At 34.2% G+C, this 21,042-nt stretch overlaps 1 protein-coding gene across 3 annotated transcripts in view; it reads left to right on the top strand.

Moving 5' to 3' along the window:
* The window catches only part of CFAP44 (cilia and flagella associated protein 44), a 102,059-nt gene that overhangs the window by 55,867 nt on the left and 25,150 nt on the right, over positions 1-21,042 (top strand). For all 3 annotated transcript variants that reach the window (XM_033126720.1, XM_033126709.1, XM_033126727.1), the window contains exons 22-25: positions 1,001-1,131; positions 6,503-6,699; positions 9,899-10,073; positions 19,850-20,027. In XM_033126720.1, coding sequence (XP_032982611.1) covers positions 1,001-1,131; positions 6,503-6,699; positions 9,899-10,073; positions 19,850-20,027 — 681 coding nt within the window. The remainder of the gene's footprint in view (positions 1-1,000; positions 1,132-6,502; positions 6,700-9,898; positions 10,074-19,849; positions 20,028-21,042) is intronic.

Genomic DNA, 21,042 nt, shown 5'->3' with positions numbered 1-21,042 from the left:
ACTATATCTGTGGTTTGCCCAGTCCTGTAATTCTAGACGCACTTAGCCAATTTCATATAAAAATGCTTTGGTGAAATCAAAATGGTTAACTCATATTGGTTAAAAGACGTTTATGCTATTTTACTAAGAAAAAGGTTGACACTTGCAGAATCTAAGTGACATAATTCAAAATAAAGAACAACTGCGGCAGGTTCTGTGGCTAAGCACTTTATACACGTCAATACTGAAAACACAAACACCTCTAGAAAGAATAATTACTACTTCCAATTTAGTGTGAATGAAGGCCCTGACTTTTTTGCAGGAGTCAAGGTGTGTACCGTATTTCCTGGCAAATAAGACCTAACTGGAAAATAAGCCCTAGCATGATTTTTCAGTAGGACATCCCCTGAACATAAGCCCTAATGCGTCTTTTGGAGCAAAAATTAGTATAAGACCCGGTCTTATTTTCAGGGAAACATGGTAACAGGAGGCCTCAAGTATCCTTATGGGAAAAATAGCCGCCTTGGTAAAGGACATGCAGCTAGAACTTCATGATGTTAAGAACATGCCAAAGACTTTGCTGTTTTTCCTGGGTAGGGTCACATGCGAGGGGATATTCAACTAATGATCAACTGCCATGAACTTCTACGCTGTGCCCAGCTGACTGTGTAATAGTTAGTTTCTTTGGGATGAAGGGAGTATTTTTTTTAAAAAACTTTGTACACTCTTTAAATATTCTGTTAGCATTCATTATTTTTACTGTGAGAAAAATCTTTAAATATGTAACTTTAATTGCATTATTTTAAATTATTTCTGATAACTTTTTTCCATATTTTGTGGAAGTAAGATCAAAAGTATGTTATTTCTTTCTCGAATGGAGAGAGTTTATGATATTTGGGAAAGAGTGATGATGCTGCATGCAATTGAGGACAAAACTTAAAAATCTGTATGTAAAACATAAGATTGACAAAGTACATTGATAAAAGTACCCATTTTGTTGAACAAATCTACTTTTCTACAGGATTTTGACATAGATTCCAAAATTCGTGCTGAGATGAACAGAAAAACAGTTTATGAAATTAACCAAGTGGAAAAGGAATTAGCCTGGGAAAAAGAGAAACATCAACTTGGCCTAAGGAAGCTACAGCATAGGTAGGATCTATATTTCTAGCAAGTTAAGGATGTTTGAGAGCATGTATTTGAATACAGTAGTTTACAGTGGTCAGATAAGAGGTCTCCTGAAGTATGCACTAACTCTTGAAATCTCAAGAAATCCTCTTGTTACTCCTCGTGGCATCTTCCTGAGCTTTCTGCTCACTCCTTCCTAGTTTAAATCTGAGAAATTTGTTTAAGAATTAGACTTTTTACAAACCAAATTATGTAACACATATTTACTTCCTGTTTTTGAAAAATTATTTTTTTATCTAGTTAATACAGCAGCATGTACACATTAAAAATCAAAAATAAAATAGAACCAAGGGACTTATAATGAAAAACAACAGCTTCCTGTCCAATCCCTGTCCTGTACCAATTAGACCTCTCAGGGGAAATTACTTTTCTTTGTCTTTTTGAGATATAATTTACATACAGTAAAATGCACAAATCTTAATTGAACAGCTTCATAAACTTTTACAGATGTATAAACACATATATCTGCTACCCAGATTCAGAACATTTATAGCACTCCAGAAAGTTCCCTCTTGATCCCTCCCAGTGAAAATTTATTCTCCAAAGATGAATGTTTATCATTGTAGATTAGTTTTGTCTGTGAACTTCATATAAATGAAAGTTGCAGTATGAACTCTTTGGAACTGGCTTCTTTACTTAGTATCATGCCTAAAGTTATCCGTGTTGTTGCAGTTAGCGGTAGTTCATTTTTTTCATTGATTTGTAATAGTCGGTGAAATGGTTATACCACAATTTATCCATTTAACTATTGATAAGTAGTTGTGTCTTCCACTTTCTGGCTACTATGAATCATAGGGCTGTGAACATCCTTGTGCATATTTTTTGGTGGATATGTGGACGTGCTTGTAGATGTATTATGCCAAATCATCTGCCTTCACATGATGTAGTCTCTGTGTTCCTTCATAAAATATTCCCTCCATGTATGTACAAATTTCCTCTTTTCATAAGGACACCAGTCATGTTAGGACCCACTCTAATGATCTTATTTCAACTTGATTATACTTATTGGTTATTTGTGTAGTCTCTTTTGTTAGGTGTTCGTTCAAGTCTTGTGTTCATTTAAAAAAAATGGGCTGTTGGAGTTATTTATATATGCTGGATATGAGTTTTTTATCATGTATATAACACGTTATATGTATGTATAGGTATATATATGTCACATATATATATGAAACACATATATGTGTGTATGCATGTAAAGTATCTTGCTCTAGTCTGGCTTGTCTTTTCCTTCTCATTATGGTGTCGTTTTGAACAGAAGTTTTAAATTTCAATAAAACTTAATTTATCATTTTTTTCAATTTATCAATATTTTGGTGATGGAAGGAAAAACTGTCTCTGGTTGGTGAGCAATCAATGTGATATATAGATGATGTATTATAGAATTGTACATGTTACCCCAATACATTTAATTAAAAAAAATATTTTCCCTAATTCTTATAGTTAGTACTTTTATGTTGTAGTTAAGGAATCTTTGTCTATTTCCAATTCATGAAATAATTCTGTGTTTTCTTCTAGAAGCTCTATTGTTTTGCTGTTATCTATCTTGAATAATTTTTGTGGGGGATGTAAAATAAGGATCAAGTGTCGTTTGTTTCTATATTGAGCTATAACAGGATCATTTGCTGAAAAGACTATTCTTTCCTCCCTGGATTATAGTGACTTTTTTTCAGAAATCAGGTGACCATATATATGTAGGCATATTCCTGAACTCTTTATTACGTTCGCCTATCTACTCGTATCTTTGTGCTAGTATCACATCTTAATTACTTTTGGCATCTGATATTGTAAATCCTCCTGCTTTGTTCTTTATCCTCAGTATTGCTTAAGTTTTTGCATAGAATAACCTTGTCAATTTTCACCAAAGAAAAATATTAAGATTTTGATTGGAATTGCATTGAATCTATAGACCAACTTAGACATAACAGACATTTTAAAAATATTAAGGTTTTCGATCTGTAACATGATATCTCTTGAAAAGAATCAACTTTAATATTTCTTCTAGTGGTTACAACCATACATCTAAAATAATATATTTCTATGAATTTATTATTAATCATTATTTATTGACTTCCTAGTATGATAGGTGTGGATTTTGCTCAACTTAATGTGCTCATGCTTTTCTCTACCTTCTTGAATATATAAAATATAATAACGACTTTACTGTCCTTCTTTGCTAGTTATATCATCTGTGTCTTTTCTGGGTTTGTTTCTATTAATTGATATTTTTTCTCTTTATTTGGGGTCACATTTTTCGGCTGTTTTGCCTGCCTGAAAAATTTTTATTGGATGCCAGATATTGTGAATTTCACATTGTGGATGCTGGATGTTTTTTTCACATACTTTTAAATATTCTTGATCTTTGTTCTGGGATTTAGTTAAGTTACTTGAAAATAGTTTGATTTTTTTGAGGTTTGCATTTAATCTTTGTGAGGTGGAATCAGGCAGACTTTAATCTAGAGCTAATTTCTTCCCACTCCTAAGATAAAATCCTTCTAAGTACTTCACCCTATGTCCCATGTATTATGAGGCTTGTGGAAACACAAGCTATTCCAACCTGGGTGTGTGTTGGGAGGGGTCAGGGGGATCTGGGATTATTCTAACTGCTCCCATCCAATTATTCTAACTGCTCCCGTCCAGTGTTTCTTTCCCCAGTCTCAGGTAGACTCCTCATATGTATGTGCGGATCAGGACGCACCTGAAGGCTGGAAGGGAGCCCTCTACAGCTCTCCAGAGTTCCCTCTCTGTGTAGCAGTCTCCTCTCTGTTACTCTGCCCTGTGAATTATTGGCACTTGTTACCTGGCATTAAATCCTTGAATATTTGAATTCTTGGATAATATTTGAATATTGAAATCCCTAATTATATCTAGATTGCTACCCACCAAGAGATGAAAGTGGGTAAGAATTTTTTCTCAGAAAGAATCCTCACATAATATCCTATGTTTGGCTATAATAAATATTCATGAAATATTTGTAAATGTATATACATAGCAACTGTGAATCTTAACACACAAACTCAGATATATGAGCAATATTGCTATTATTATTTTATTGAAATTAAATTTGACTCTGAGCTCCTATTCCACCAGGCAGACAGGAAGGCCAGCCTTAGTACCACTGAGGCTCACTTTCACAGCCTTTCATTCTGTGCTTTCTGTGCTCCACTTCTTTGGGGACGCTAAAAGGATCCCAGTTTTTAGGATTCAACACACTTGCAGTCATCACCTTTGAGGCCTTGCATCTCCCTAGATGCTGTCAGAAGCAGGGAACAAGTGCCCACAGCTCTAGGACCCAATTTGCCCACCATCTTCAGGTAGAACCTCTTCCTTGCCACGCTTGTCTTCAAACACGTGTTTCCTTAACTCTCTGCTCTTCCACCTTGGTTTAGGCCCTGCATCCTTCATAGCTTCATGTCCTCAATAAACATATGGAAGGAAATGATGAGTATACCTAGCGATCTGATGGGAATGGTGGAGAGGATACAGTTGTACCCCTGAATGACACTGGGTATTACCACTGTTTTCATCTTTACCAATCTAATAGGCCAATTAGGATAACTTTTGATTGAATAATTTTCATTCTTTTGATTATTGGTGAGGTTCAGCATTTCTTTAATATGTTTATAGTTCATTTATCTTTATTCTTAGAACTGCCTGTTTAGATTCCTTGTTCATTTTTATTTGACTTCTGTTTATTTTCCTCCTTATTTTAGTTTTAGTCTCTATTTCTATAAATATTGTCTTTTATTATACATACTATAAATGCTTTCTACTACTCTTCCATTTGCCTTAAACTTTGTTCATATTTTTCTAACTGTGCAGAAGTTTTAAATTTTTATGTGATCCAAACCATCCATGTTTTCCTTCATGTTATCTGGATCTCATGGAAAGACTAAAATTCAAAGGGTAGAAAAACTCCCATGGGTAAGAATATAAAGAGAATAAGTCTTATAGAAATGAGAAAGATACTATGCTATGAGAGAAAATGGAAAATTAAAAAGAAAAAGTAAGCCATTTTAAAAGGAGAAATAAGAATTAAAAGGATTGAGTTAGATAAATAGTAAGAAAGGCAAACAAGCTAGGAATAATTGCTATATACATAAATTAGTTAAATTCTAAAATTAAAAGATGTTGGCATAATTATGAACAAGCACCAAAAAACAGCAACAATTTAAATGGTGAAGAACTTCTAAAAGATAGAATATGTGGGATGTATGAGGAAGGTGGACTAGAGAGTAGTATGAATCCCTGAGCTTAATGTTTTTTATAGATGCAAATAGAGTAACATGATATACAAAGTTCAGACAATTAAGTTCACGAACTCATCCTAGAAAAAGTGCTACACACCTTATTGCCGAATATCACTATGGTCACCTTCAAAGTACTCCGCTTGGGAAGCTATGCACTGACGCCAGCACCTAGTCCACCCTTCAAAGCAATTTTGGAACTCTCTTTCTCTAATAGCCATCAGAGCTGTTGTTGTACTACCCTTGATGTCCTGAATGTCATCAAAATGTCTTCCTTTCAATATTTCCTTTATCTTCGTAAAAAGAAAGAAGTCATTGGGGGCCAGTTCAGGTGAGTAGGGAGGGTGTTCCAATACAGTTTTTTATTTACTGGCTGAAAACTCCCTCACAGACAGTGCCGTGTGAGCTGGTGCATCATCGTGATGCAAGAGCCATGAATTGTTGGCGAAAAGTTCAGGTCGTCTAACTTTTCTCGCAGCCTTCTCAGCACTTCCAAATAGTAAACTTGGTTAACTGTTTGTCCAGTTGGTACAAATTCATAATGAATATTCCCTCTGATATCAAAAAGGGTTAGCAACATCGTTGCAACAAGTTCACGAACTTAGTTGTCCGACTTCAAATATCTACCTCCCTATTCTCTTTTATATGTATTATATATATATATATATAATTATGTATAATTATATATATATATGAGATTTATATATATAATATATGAGGTAATAGATATGGGGGTAGATTATGTTTTCTCAGAGTTTGATATGATCCATTAAATATAATCTGCCTGAAAAGCTTTTATTTCTCTACAAATTAGCAAAGCAGTGGAGTTATATTGATTACTACTGAGTTGTTTAGTATTTTCATTAGAAAGAAAATTCTACTTGCTCTTTAACCAAGGTCTATCCACCTTCTGTCACCTCCTTATTGGTATATGTATCATTAAATTTTGGATCCAGTGTGATATATGATATTATTTATAAGCATAGGGTTTTGCGGTCTTATTTATTACTTAATAAGCAGAGAATGAATAAAATGGTGCAATTCAATGATTAGAATGGTGACTGTTGCAATTGTTTTTCTTTCTTCAGATTTCGCGATTCATTGCAAAGTGATGCTGTTGTGGTCCATGCCATTCAAAGTGAACACAAGATCTCCTCCTACAGGCTCGTGAAGCCCTCTAAGTACTCCCGATTCAAACGGGCAAGTCAGTCAGAGGCAAGAACCAGCAAATTGGACAGGTTTGAGAAAGAGGGACCTGGAACAAAGGATAGCCAGAAAGATACAGGTAACCTAAGTGACAAGAAGTCTTTTACATCCTCATTTGTTAAGATTTTAAAACTGAATTGTCTATTGGTAGGCAGAACATTGGAACCCTTTTTGGTGGCTTGAGCTCAATTTCTTGTCTCGCATCTTTGATGCCTTTGAAATAAATAATCAAGAGAGACAGGGAAATGGCTGAGAATAAGAGGCCAAGTTTTGCCAGCAAATGCTCTACACCCGCTTTCCTATTGATGCAGGCTGCTAAAGAAAACCCACCCTGGTCATATGAAGGAGAGAGGATAAGAATAACTGATGCTGCCGTATTTTTATTTCCCATGTCCACCTATTCTTAAATCTAGGATTTCCCCAGATGCTAGTTTCCAGGCAGTATTTCTTCCCACATTTCTGGGCCTCACCCCAGAGTATGGGGCTAGAACACAGTATTTCAAACTATTTTTTAAGAGCATGTGCTTTAAACAGAATGATGAGCTGAGAAATACAGCTGTGAAAATAGTGTCTCTAATACCTGCAAACTGCCTCTTATAACTGCCCACGGGGTGACCACAGATGACTGGAAGGAAGAATTCAGGGAATGGCTTGGAGAGCCCGGTCAAGAACAAATAAAGGGCCCTGTAGCTTGGCCAGGTCAGGGCTAATGATCCTGATACAGTCAGTATATTGATGCTGGTTTATTCTTTTCATTGAGAAACATTTAATAGCTCTTTTTTGACTCCTGGATAAATCGTGAAACTATTATTCAAGTATTTTCTTCCACAGTAGATCCCTATTCTGTTTCCTGTTAATGGTGTGTTCTCATACTGTTTGATTTGTATTGTATTTTTAGCCTATTGTCCTGCTTTCTGCTCCCTAATTATGCCTGATACTTTCATATCCAGATTCCTGCTGGAGTGATCAATCCATTCCCCTTCTCTCTAAATTCTACCAGTTCTTGGGAATCCAGATTGAATTATACTTTTTTTTTTTTAAAAGCTTTTCCATGACTGTCCAGGCCACATTAAACTTTTTTTCCTTTTCCATACTATCCCATATTTGAAATATGAAATGGTGAGTTATAACTATATGACCATCTCATAGTATTTAAATTTTTCATGTATCTTTAAAGTATCTCTAAGAACATGAATTGAGTAATTCCCCCAGTAGACACTTATTGAGAAAGCTAATAACTTTAAAATTATAGATTTGATTGTATGTTTCTGACCAGTTTTTTAATTAGCCACAGACCACTTCAGTTAGTGTATGTCACCTCAAATTATGCATGTCAAATAGGACTCATTTGCTTTTCCATTCCCCTACTATCATATCATAGACACGTTTTCCCAGCTTCCTAATATATCTGTCAATTTCCATAATTTTCTGGCTGTGTAATTGTTTAATATATGTCTTGCCAATTTTTAAATAAGATTTTTAAAAGCAAATATTATAACTTAAATCTCTTTATTTTGATATTGTAAAAGATATTGTGGGTTGAATTCATGGTAGCAATCTACCATATAGAGTTCAAAGCAGTAGTTATAAGCATACTCAGTGATCTCAGTGAGAACTTCAACAAAGAAATAGTAAGCATAAAAAGGACATAGAAATCATAAAAAAAGAACCAGTAATAAATGAAAAATACAATAACTGAAATGAAGACTGCATTAGAAGGAATCACCAGCAGATTACATAGATGAAGCAGAGGATTGAGTCAGTGATTTGGAAAACAAGAAAGCAGAAAACATCCAATCGAATAGCAAAAAGAATTTTAATTAAAGATAATTTAAGGGACCTCTGGGACAACATCAAGAGTAACAGCATTCACATCATAAGGGTACCAAAAGGAGAAGAGAGAGAGCAAGGAATTGAGAACCTACTTGAAGAAGTAATGACTGAAAACTTCCCTAACCTGGTGAAGAAAATAGATATACAAGTCCAGAAAACAGAGAGAGTCCCAAACAAGGTGAACTCAAAGGAGCCTACACTAAGACATATCATAATTAAGGTGGCAAAGACAGAGAATCTTAAAGTCAGTTAGTTACCTACAAGGGAGCTTTCATGAGACTGTCAGCTGATTTCTCCACAGAAACTTTGCAGACAAGAAGGAATTGGCACAAAATATTCATAGTGATGAAAAGTAAGGACTTACAACCAAGATTACCCAGCAAGGCTATCATTTAAACTTGGAGGAGCGATAAAGAGATTCCCAGACAAGAAAAAGCTAAAGGAGTTCATCACCACCAAATGAGTATCAGAAGAAATGTTAAAGGGACTTCTTTAAGAAGAAGGGATGTGGGAAGAACATAAATATGAATAATAAAATGGCAATAACTGTGTACCTATAAATAATCACTTTAAGTATAAACGGGTTCAATGTTCTAATCAAAAGACATAGGTAGTTGAATGGATAAGAAAACAAGACCTATGCATGTGCTGTGTACAAGAGACCCACTTCCTATTGAAAGGCATGCAAAGACTGGAAGTAAAGGGATGGAGAAAAATATTTCATGCTACTGAAAATGAAAAAGAAGCTGGAGTAGCATTACCTAAGTGTCCATCAATAGACGATTGTATAAAGAAGTGGTCCATATATACAATAGAATATTACTCAGCCATAAAAAAAGAATGAAATGTTACCATTTGTGATAACATATATGGGCCTAGAGAGTATTATGCTACGTGAAATAAATCAGATCGAGAAAGACAAATTGCATATGATCTGACTTATATGTGAAATCTAAAGAACATGCTTGTCAGATTGGAGGGGAGTTGGGGGCTCAGTTAAAAAGGTGAAGGGCTTAAGAAATACAAATTGGTAGTTACAAAATAGTGACAGGATGTAAAGTACAAGCATAGGGAATATAGTCTATAATATTGTAATAGCTACATATAGTGCCAGGTGGGTATTAGACTTACTGGGGGGATCACTTTGTAAATTATATAAATGTCTAACCACTATGCTGTACACTTGAAGCTAATATAAAATATTGAATGTCAACTGTATTATAAAAATTAAAAAATAAAAATGTGACAGGTTAACCTGAAATCTATGTAATTTTACTAACAATTGTCACCCCAATAAATTTAAAAAATACAATTAAAAAAAATGAAAAATAAAGTAATTCTTGAAACAAACAAACAAAAAATGTGACAGGTTAAAAACAATATTTGAGAATTTTATTTTGATGTTTCAAAAAGACTGAAAAAAAAATGTTTATTTTTCTGTGCAGGTGGGAATATGAATGTGCAAGAAGAATCGATTATAGAAAAAGGGAAGCAATTTCGGCCTAAAACCCTAAGTCAAATTATGGTGGAAAATGAAATTGAGAAAACAAGGAAACTTGTATTAAAAGCTGAAAGAGCCCAATTTAAAATTCAGCAGCGAAAAAAAGAATGGGAGGAACTGTAAGGTTTTTTTTTTTTATTCTTTACTTATACTCTTTCATTTTAGTATGAGCCTTAAAATATCTTTAACAATGTCAATAAATATAAAATTTTTCATTTAAATAAAGAAGTGAAAGAAATAGAAACAGAGATGGAGGTATTGAAGACAGATAAATTGGATCTTTCAGGGTGGTGATACTTTGGTGGAACTTCTATGGTCCTTAGAGTTTCAGGTGCAGGGATTCCATTTTACTAATACACTCAGAGTAATTCTTAAGGATTAAGAAATTCTTTTCATCCCAACATTAAGAAGACGTATGTTCTTCTAACATCTTACAGTTTTTGCTTTCACCTGTAGGTCTCTAACCATCTGAAGGTGACTTAAAAGAAGAAAAAAAAAACCTAAGGTCTGGTTAGCTCAGTTGGTTAGAGTGTGGTGCTAATAACTCCAAGGTTGCTGGTTTCTTCCACAAAGGTTACTGTGAGCTGCACCCTCCTACTATGAGGTATTTTTATTTAACAAGTACATCTTTTCATTTGTTTATTTGCCACTTATATATCTTTGGTGAAATGTCTCTTCATATCTTTTGTCCATATTCAAATAAGATTGGTTACTATTTTAGTGTTGAGTTTTGAGAGTTCTTTATATATTCTACATTCTAGTCATGTGTCAGATATGTCTTCAAATATTTTCTTCCAGTCTGTAGCTTGTATTTTCATTCCCTTAACATGGTCTTCTGCAGAGCAAAAGTTTTTAATTATATTGAAATTATATTGATATATTTTATTATATATCAGTTTTTCCTTGAATCTTGGTTTTGATGTCAAGTCTAAGAACTCTGCCTAGCCCTATGTCCCCCAAATTTTCTTCTACCTTTTTGTAAAACGTTCTATAGCTTTACATTTTACATTTAAGTCTGTGATCCATTTTGTGTTCATTTTTGTATAAGGTGTGAGATTTATGCTTAGATTTATTTTTTATTATGTTGCCTATAGATGTCCAATTATTTTAGCACCATTTGTTTTGAAAAGGCTCTATTTCCTCTGTTGAATTGCTTTTGCACTTTGTCAAAAATCATCTGGGCATATTTGTGTGGGTCTATTTCTGGGCTCACTTTCTGATCTAGTGATTTGTGGTCTGTCCCTTTGCCAGTATCCACTGTCTGGATTACTGTAGCCATGTTATAGGTCTTGAAATTGGATACACTGATTTCTGTTATTTTATTTTATTTTTCCAAATGTTTTAGCTATTCTAGTTACTTTGCTTTTCCATATAAATTTTATAATATTCTTGTCTATATTTACAGAATGTCTTGCTGAAATTATGATAGGAATTATGTTAAACCTGTGTATTAGTTTGGGGAAATGTGACATATTTATTATATTGAGTCTTTTAGTCCATGGACATGGTATGACTCTCCATTTATTTAGATCTTCTTTGATTTCTTTGTGTTCTGTTGTTTTGAGTATAAAAGTTCTACACTTATTTTGTTAGATTTACACATAAATATTTTACATTTTTTTTCAATTCTAAATGGTATTGTGCTTTTCATTTTGGTGTTTATATATTCATGTTCATTGCTGGTATAGAAATACATTTGAGTTTTCTGTTTATCTGGCATACTGTGATCTTGCTGAACTGTCTTATTCATTCTGAGGGCAATCATTTTGGTAGGTTCCTTGGGGATTTTCTGTGTAGACAGTTATGTCATCTTTAAATAGGGATGGTTTTATTTCTTTTTATTCAATCTATTTGCCTCTTATTGTTTTTCTTATTTCACTGGCTTTAACATCCAGTACTATGTTGAAATGGAATAAGGAGAGCTGGCATCTACTCATTATTCCTGATCTTAGGGGGAAAGCAATCAGCATTTGAACAGTATAACTGATTTTATCCATTTACTTCAACCTACATTTATTGCTGTATTTGAAGTCAGTGTCTTATTGACAGCATACAGTTGGTCAATCCACACTGTCAATCTCAGTTCTTCAATTGATATATTTAGACCATTTATACTTAATGTAACCATTGATATTTAAGGCTTATATCTACTATTTTATATTTTGTTTTCTGTTTGTTCTGTTTTTTTGTTCCTGTTTTTTCCTCCCATCTGTCTGTGGTTTACTTGAATATTTTAGAGTTCCAATATGATTAATCTATAGTGTTTTTGAGAGTTATCAGTTTGTATAACTTTTTGAGTGTTTGCTCTGGGTATTACCTTATGTATATACAACTTATCACAGTGTACTCATGTTCACATTTGATCAGCTTGAATGAAATGTAGAAGTTTTAGCTGCTTTTATGCCCGTTCTCCCCACCCATTTTCTCTGTTCATAATATAATTGTATAAATATTTCTTCTACATACATTTTTAAAACACATCAGACATTGTTATAGGTTTTTCTTCAATCATCAACCATAACAGACAATAGTTGAGTAAAATGTGTTTGCTCATATGTTTACTATTAACATTTTAAGTTTTTGCTGTTTCTGAGTTCCTTTTTCTATCTTCATTTCAATTTAGAGAACTTCATTTTGCCATTCATTTAGGATAGGTATGCTGGTGACAAATTCTCTTAGTTTTTCTTCATCTAAGAATGGTTTGATTTCCCCTTCATTCCTGAAAAATATTCTTACTGCACATAGAATTCTCTATTAACAGTTCTTATTTTCAGCACATAAAAATATTGTGCTTTTTCCTGTTGGCCTCCATGGTTTCTTAATGATCAGTCTGCTGCCATTCAAATTGTTTTCCCCCATATATAAGATGTTATTTTTCTCTTGCTGTTTTCAAGACTTCTTTCTTTGTCTTTAGTTTTTAGAAGTTTGATTATGACGTGTCTTGGTGTAGAGTTCTTTAAATTGATCCTTTTTTGGATTCATTAAACTTCTTGAATCTGTATGCTTGTATCTCCTGCCAAATTTGGGAAGTTTTCAGCCATTATTTCTCACAGTGTTTTTTTAAAGCCCTTTCCTCTTTTTCCTCTCCTTCTGGGACTGCAGTGACACAAATATTAGACCCCTGAAGCTCTGTGTGTTTTGTTGATGTTGTTTGCTTATTTCTAGTGCCTTTCTTTTTGTTCAGAATGGGTGATTTCTATCATTCCATCTTTAAATTCACTGATTCTTTCCTCTGTCTCTTCCATTCTGGTGTTGAGCCCATCCATTGAATTTTATTTTGGTTATTGTATTTTTCAGTTCTAAATTTCCATTTGGTTCCTTTTTATACCTTCTGTTTCTTTCTGAGACTTTCTATTTTTTCATTTGTCTTAAGTATCTTTCTAATTATTTGTTGAAGTACCTTATGATGGCTGCTTTAAAATTCTTGTTAGATTATTTCAACATTCTCATTTTAGGATTGACATTTGGTAATTGTCTTTTGTGATTCAAGTTGAAGACATCCTGTTTCTTAATATGACGAGTGATTTTTGATTGAAATCCAGATGTTTTGGGTATTATGAGATTCTGAATCTTACTTATACATTTTGTTTTAGCTGGCTTTCTCTGACTTTTGCAGGATAAGGAGGAGTACCATCTCATTATGAGTATAGAAGTCTAGGTTACCCATTCTTCCCCAATTGACACCTGAGGAAAGAAGGGGCCACTTGCTGGTCAAGAGTTGGAATTCCCAGATCCTCACTAGGCCCCCACTAATAGTACTCTGCTCTTCAGTTGGCCTCCAGTGATACTGTGGAGGGTGGTAAAAGTCATCCCTCTCCACTTGGCCTCCTCAAACACTAACCTATCAGGGCTGGGTAGATCATCTTGTTACTATTGGTCCTGGAGTCTAAGTTCAAGCTATCCTACGGGGGTCTCCACTGACAGAGTGGTGGGGGGCTTGTTATAATATTATTGACTCTGTCTCCTATGCTGTGCATTACATCTCCATGACTTATTTATTTTATAACTGGAAACTTGTACTTCTTAATTCCCTTCACCTTTTTCACCCATCTCCTACCCCCCTCCTTTCTTAAGTTGCTATTTATTTATTTATTTAACTTCAAGTCAGATATATATATATATATGAGGCAAAAAGAAAACCCAGAGCACTTACCATCATCAACTTCTTCTTGGATCCCAAATTTCTCTGTGGTCTGCTTTCTTCTTTCCACATTTCAGAATCTTGTGTTTATTTTATATATAATGTCCAAGGTTTTCATTTGTACTTACCAGGAAAAATAGGAAAATGCAGGTTTTTTCCATCTTTTTAGAAGTAGAAGTTCTCTCAATTGATTTTTTAATTCATATTTACCTTTAACCCAATGATTTTGCTCAGCTCATTTATTAAGTCTAGTAGCTTTTTTTGCAGATTCTTTACAGTATTTTATAAATATGATCAAGTTGTATGTGAGTAAAGACAGATTTTTCCTGTCCGATCTCTGTGTCTTTTTTATTTTCTTGTCTCGTTGTCTAGGATATGCACTACAATGTCAAATAAAAATGGTGAAAGAGAATATCCTTGTCTTATTCCCAACTAAGGAGAAAGCATTCAGTCTTATTATGAAATGTAATGTCAGCCTTTTAGAAGCAGTTTATTCATTGATAAAATTTCCTTTTATTCCTAGTTTGCTGAAAGGATTTTAAAATTTATTTTTTATCAAGGATGAGTGTTGAATTTCATCAAATGATTTCCATATGTATACTTAGATGATCACTTAAAAAATTTTATCCTTTAATATTGTGATTGATTTCAAATGTTAAATCAGCATTCCTAGGATAAATTTTACTTGATCATTGTGTACTCATATTATCCTTTTAAAAATGTTGCTGGAATTTTCTTATATTGTCCTTGTCTGGTTTTGGTATCAGGGTAATGCTGGTTTTATAAAATGAATTTAGAAGTGTTTCCTTCCCTTCTCTTTTTTTTGGAAGAAAAGGAAATGGTATTAATTCTTTAAATATTTTGTAGAATTCATGAATGAAGCCATCTTGTTCTGGACTTTTGCTTGTTGGGAGGCTTTTAATTACTGATTCAATCTTTTTACTAGTAATTGATCTGTTCAGATTTTCTATTTCTTCATGTTTCAGTCTTGGTAGGTTGTATGTTTGTAGGACCTTATCCAGTTCTTCTAGGTTGTCCAATTTGTTGGTATGTAATTGTTCATAGTAGTCTCTTCTGATCCTTTGTATTTCTGTGATATCAGTTGTAATGTCTCCTCTTTCATTTCTGATTTTATTTGAGTTGCCTCTTTTTCTTGGAAAGTCTAGCTAAAGGTTTGTCAATTTTGATTACCTTTAAAAAAAAAGAAACCAGCTCAATCTCATTGATCTTTTCTATTTTTTAAAAAATGTGTCAGGTATAATTGACATCCAATATTATATTATTTTCAGGTGTACAACATAGTGATTTGATATTTGTATGTATTGTAAATATAACCAAGATAAGTCTACTTAACATCCATCACCATACATAGTTACAGGATTTTTTTTCTTGTGATGAGAATTTTAAGATGTATTCTCTTAGCAATTTTCAAATGTGCAATACAATATTATTGTAGTCACCATATTGTACATTACATCCCCATGACTTATTTTTTTTTACACTAGAGGTTTGTATCTTTTGACTCCCTTCACCCATTTCACCCACCCTTTACCCCCTATCTCTGGCAACCAGCAATCTGTTCTCTGTGTCTATGAGCTTGTTTTTATTCTTAATATTCCACATGTAAGTGCGATCATATGGTGTTTGGCTTTCTCTGTCTGATTTATTTCACTTAGCATAATGTGCTCAAGGTCCATCCATGTTGCAAATGGCAAGATTGCATCCTTTTTATGACTGAATAATATTCCATTGTGTGTATGCTGTATCTTCTTTATCCATTCAACCATCGAAGGACACTTAGGTTGTTTCCATATCTTGGCTATTGTAAATAATGCTGCAGTGGACATGGGGTTACATATATCTTTTTAAGTTAGTGTTTTTATTTTTGGGGGGGATAAATACCGAGAAGTAGATGGCTAGATCATATGGTAGTTCTATTTTTAGTTTTTGAGGAATATCCATAGTGTTTTTCCATGGTGACTGCACCAATTTACATGCCCATCAACAATGCACAAGTGTTCCCTTTTCTCCACATCCTTGCCAGCTTTTATCTCTTGTCTTTTTTTATAATAGCCATCTAATATGTGTGAGGTGACATCTCATTGTGGTTTTAATTTGCATTTTCTTCATGATTAGTGATGTTGAGCTCCTTTTCATGTACCTGTTGGCCATCTCTATGTCTTCTTTGGGAAAATGTCTATTAAAATTCTCTGTCCACTTTTTAAATCAGGTTTTTTGTTTTGTTTTGTTTTTTTGCTAAGGAGTTTATGAATTTTTATATGTTTTGGATATTAATCCCTATCAGATATATGATTTCCAAATATTTTCTCCTATTCAATAGTTTTCCTTTTCATTTCGTTGATTTTTTTCTGTGCAGAAGCTTTTTAGTTTGATATATTCCCACTTGTTTGTTTTTGCTTTTGGTGCGTTTGTTTCTGGTGTCAAATCTAAAAAATTATCACCAACACCAATGTAAAGGAGCTTAGCCCATATATGTTCTTTTAGGAGTTTCATGGTTTCAGGTCTTACATTCAAGTCTTTAATTTTGAGTTGATTTTTGTGTATGGTGTGAGATTTTTTTGCGTATAGCTGCCCACTTTTCCTAGCACCTTTTATTGAGACTGTCCTTTTCACATTGTATATTCATAACTTTGGATTTATGTAAATTAATTTTCCATATACATGGGTTTATTTTTGAACTCTCTATTCTGCTCCATTGATCTATGTCTGTTCTTATGCCAGTACCATACTGTTTTGATTACTATAGCTTTGTAATTAATTTGAAATCAGGAAGCATGATGCCTTCAGCTTTGTTCTTCTTTCTCAAGATTGCTTTGGCTATTCAGGATACTTTGTCATTCCATATAATTTTTAGTGCTGCTTTTTCTATTTCTGTGAGAAATGTCATTGGAATTTTGAGAGTGATTGCATTGAATCTGTAGATTGCTTTGGGAAATATGAATATTTTAACAATATTAATTCTTCCAATCCCTGAGTACAGAATATCTTTCCATTTATTTGCATCTTCTTCAATTTCTTTCATCAGTGTCTTATAGTTTTCAGTGTACAGGTTTTTTTTACCTCCTTAGTTAAATGTATTCCTAGGTATTTTATTCTTTTTGATTTAATTTCTCTTTCTGATAGTTTATTATTAGTTATAGGAATACAAGTGATTTTTACATATAGATTTTATATCCTTAAACTTTAGTGAATTTGTTTATTAGTTCTAACAGTATTTTAGTGGAGTCTGTAGGATTTTCCATGTATAATATCATGTCATCTGCAAATACTGACAGTTTTACTTCTTTCTTTCCAATTTGGATGCCTTTTACTTCTTTTTCTTGCCTAACTGCTCTGGCTAGGACTTCCACTACTATGTTGAACAAAGTGGTGAGAATGAGCATTCTTATCCTGTTCCTGATCTTAGTGGAATGCTGCCTATCATTCAATATCTGAACATAGCTGTTTCATATGTTTTTAAGTTTCTAGTTATTTATAGCATGAAGATAATTATAGGCCTTCTTTCTCTAACATGGCCAGAACAGAAGTGTGTGCTTGCTTGCTCGCTCTTGTTCGTTCTCTCTCTCTCTCAAAATATATAGAGATAGATAGATAGATAGATAGATAGATAGATAGATAGATAGATAGATAGCTACAGACATAGATATATAGATGTATAGACATAGAGATATAGAGATAGAGATAGAAATAGAGGAGATAGAGATATATAGGTCTATCTGTCACTGTCCTTGATGCCCTTTATTAGTTGGCAGGCACTATCTCATACTTATCCTTTCTGAGGAAACTTATGCAGCAGCCTACAGCCAGCTGTTCTGTGTGGGCCCCAGGATGTCAGTGGGAGGGCCTGTGGCCACTTCCAGCCTGGTGGCCACTTTTCGATACATCTCCAGTAAGCAAAGGCCATTCGTTAGTTGAAGCCTCTGCAGCATCATCTGAGCTATTTCTTATAGATTGCTTCAAGGGTGGCTCTATCATCAAGCGCCTAATACATGCATACTCCCCTAATAACCTGTGATGGAATACACTAATTGGATGGTAGTTTGTTTGTTTTTTAATTTTATTGGGGAATATTGGGGAACAGTGTGTTTCTCCAGGGCCCATCAGCTCCAAGTCGTTGTCCTTCAATCCAGTTGTGGAGGGCGCAGCTCAGCTCCAAGTCCAGTTGCCGTTTTCAGTCTTAGTTGCAGGGGGTGCAGCCCACCATCCCATGCAGGAATTGAACCGGCAGCCTGGTTGTTGAGAGCTTGTGCTCTAACCAACTGAGCCATCTGATCACCCCTCCAGCAGCTTGTTGCCTTCAATCTAGTTGTGGAAGGCACTGCTCATGTGGGAATCGAACCAGCAACCCTGTTGTTCAGAGCTCACTCTCTAACCAACTGAGCCATTCGGCTGACCTGGGTGGTACTCTTTGAAGTCTTTGTAGATTAAAAAAAAAAATGTCTTGCTCTCTCTCTCTCTCTCTCTCTTTCTCTCTCTCTCCCTCTCCTTTTCTCTCTCTCCCTCTTTCCCTCTTTCCCCTTTCTTTCTTTCCTTTCTCTTCGTTTTCTTTCTTTTAAAACTATTAATCCTCATTTTAGTGTTGTTATTATACAAATAAAGTATTGTCAATTAATACATTAAATGCCACGCATTTCCTCGGCTATCGTATATGTCGGTTTTCCTAAAGGGCTGACTGCAAGGTATGTGTCCATGTTCATGTTAACGGACAGAGATAGCTAGGTTAGGGTCTCCCACTGAAGATCCCTACAGTGGAGAGCCAGGCCATCCTCCAGATGCCTTAGTACTTCCCATGCAGTTTCTGTAAATATAGTTCTGTAGAGATTAGTTCTTCAGTTTTAGTGTATGTGTAAATGTTGCTACTGCTTTGTATGTGTGGAGATGGGAAAGTTGGAAGGGCCCAACTGGTTCAGGCATCCTTTTCAACCCTTGAATTTATTTTGCCAAACAATGTATAATGTTCCATTCCCTGCTCCATACTTGCCCCCTCTGTGCTTGGAGCCTCCTAGGAACTCTACCAAAAAGACCATATTCATCTTTATATGGCTTTCTCCTGGGAGTATTCTGGGCTACAGTTTTCTCTGGTCTGGTTTATCCAATAATATAATTTCGTCTTCTGTCTTTTAGAAATGTACCACTGTCACTGGTTTGCTCATGGCTTTCTATCCCGTTCTCAGCCTACATAATAATTTATTCCCTTTACTATCTCTATACTATCATTTCCATGGAATCTGGGGAGAAAGGGGATGGCAAATACATAGTCGTATATTCATTTTGAATTAGATGCCTTTTTGGAAAATGTTATGGCAAATTTTGTGACAGTCACTTATGTTATAAAAAATCCAATTAACGTTTTAGTGAATAAAAAAAAAAACCCACCCCATCTCCAAGGCTTAATTTCTATTGAGGGAATAAATAACAATGTTGATGTAAATTGCTTAGAAATGAACCAAAGCCAAGGAATGATTCAGATTATTTTAGCACCATCTGGTGAATGGATTTATATATTCATGTATGTATGTATGTATGTATGTATGTATGTATGTATGTGTTTATTATTTTGCTTGGGATGCTGTAAATGTAGTCAACTTTAAAACATACTTGGACAAAAGTAACATCACAGACTGAAAATTATACTTTTGCTTCATGATTGAATTTGATTATATACCTATAGTAAACTAGACAAAATAGACTTTATGGTTATATTTGGGGCTGGGTCATCTATTTTTCTCATAGTTACAAGAGTAAACCTGGTGATGACTATGAAGATCCCAAAGATGTTCAAGCCATCAAAGAGGCTCAGGTGTACATGGGAGACTTCAATCTGAAGACAGCCCCAGACTATAAGATACCGGAGCACATGAGAATAAATGCTGCCAAGAAGAAAGAGGAACTGGGACAGCTAGACTCTATGGTACTTACCCAGAGCTTGTATGACAATGAGAGGCACCTGGGTTTTTAATTGCATTCTACTAAAACCACCATTTCGCTATCTGATCCATAAGGATATATAGTCATAGAAATTTAGAACTGGAAAGGTCCTTCATGTTTATCTACGCTTCAGTTCCCTCATTTGAACAAAGGGGGCATTATTCAAGATAAACATGAAAAATATTGTTGGGAGTTTTTTTTTTTTTTTTTTTTTTTAACATCATAGGACAAAGCCCTATGCTCCCCTACCTCACCTAGATAGAGCCCAGGGAGAGTGAGTTCCAGAGGTAACCATGTTGGTGGGAGGTTTTTTTTTGTTTGTTTTTGTTTTTTTTTACTGTTTTACTCTCCTTACAAGTAATCAGTCTATTCAAAATTTCTATTTCTTCATGACTCATACTTGGAAGATTGTATGTGTCTAGGAATTTATTTCTTCTAGTTGGTCCAATTTGTATAATAGTGTATAATAGTAGTCTCTTATGATCCTTTGCATTTTGGGGTATCGATTGTAACTTTTGTTTCATTTTGTATTTTTTCTTGGTGAGTGTAGCTAAAGGTTTGTCGATTCTGTTTATCTTTTCAAAGATCCAGCTTTTAGTTTCATTGATCTTTTCTATCGTTTGTTTAGTCTCTGTTTCATTCAATTCCTCTCTGACCTTTATTATTTTCTTTCTTCTGCTAACTTTGGGCATTGCTTCTTCTTCTTCTTTTTTTTTTTTTTTTAATTCTTTTAGGTGTTAAGTTAGATTGCTTATTTGAGATTTTTCTTGTTCTTTGAGGTAGGCCTATATTGCTATGAACGTCCCGCTTAGAACTGCTTTTTATTAATCCCACAGGGTTGGAAATGTTGTATTTCCATTTTCTTTTGTCTCCATGTATTTTTTTATGTTCCCTTTGATTTCTTCATTGACCCATTGGTTGTTGATTAGCATGTTGCTTAATCTTTACATATTTGTGATTTTTCCAGTTTTCTTACTGTAATTGATTTCTAATTTTAT

The sequence above is a fragment of the Rhinolophus ferrumequinum genome, chromosome 2 (assembly GCF_004115265.2).
Source record: "Rhinolophus ferrumequinum isolate MPI-CBG mRhiFer1 chromosome 2, mRhiFer1_v1.p, whole genome shotgun sequence".
Lineage (NCBI taxonomy): Eukaryota > Metazoa > Chordata > Mammalia > Chiroptera > Rhinolophidae > Rhinolophus > Rhinolophus ferrumequinum.
The sequence above is the reverse complement of the archived record's forward strand: the minus strand, read 5'-3'. Positions and strand labels throughout refer to the sequence as shown.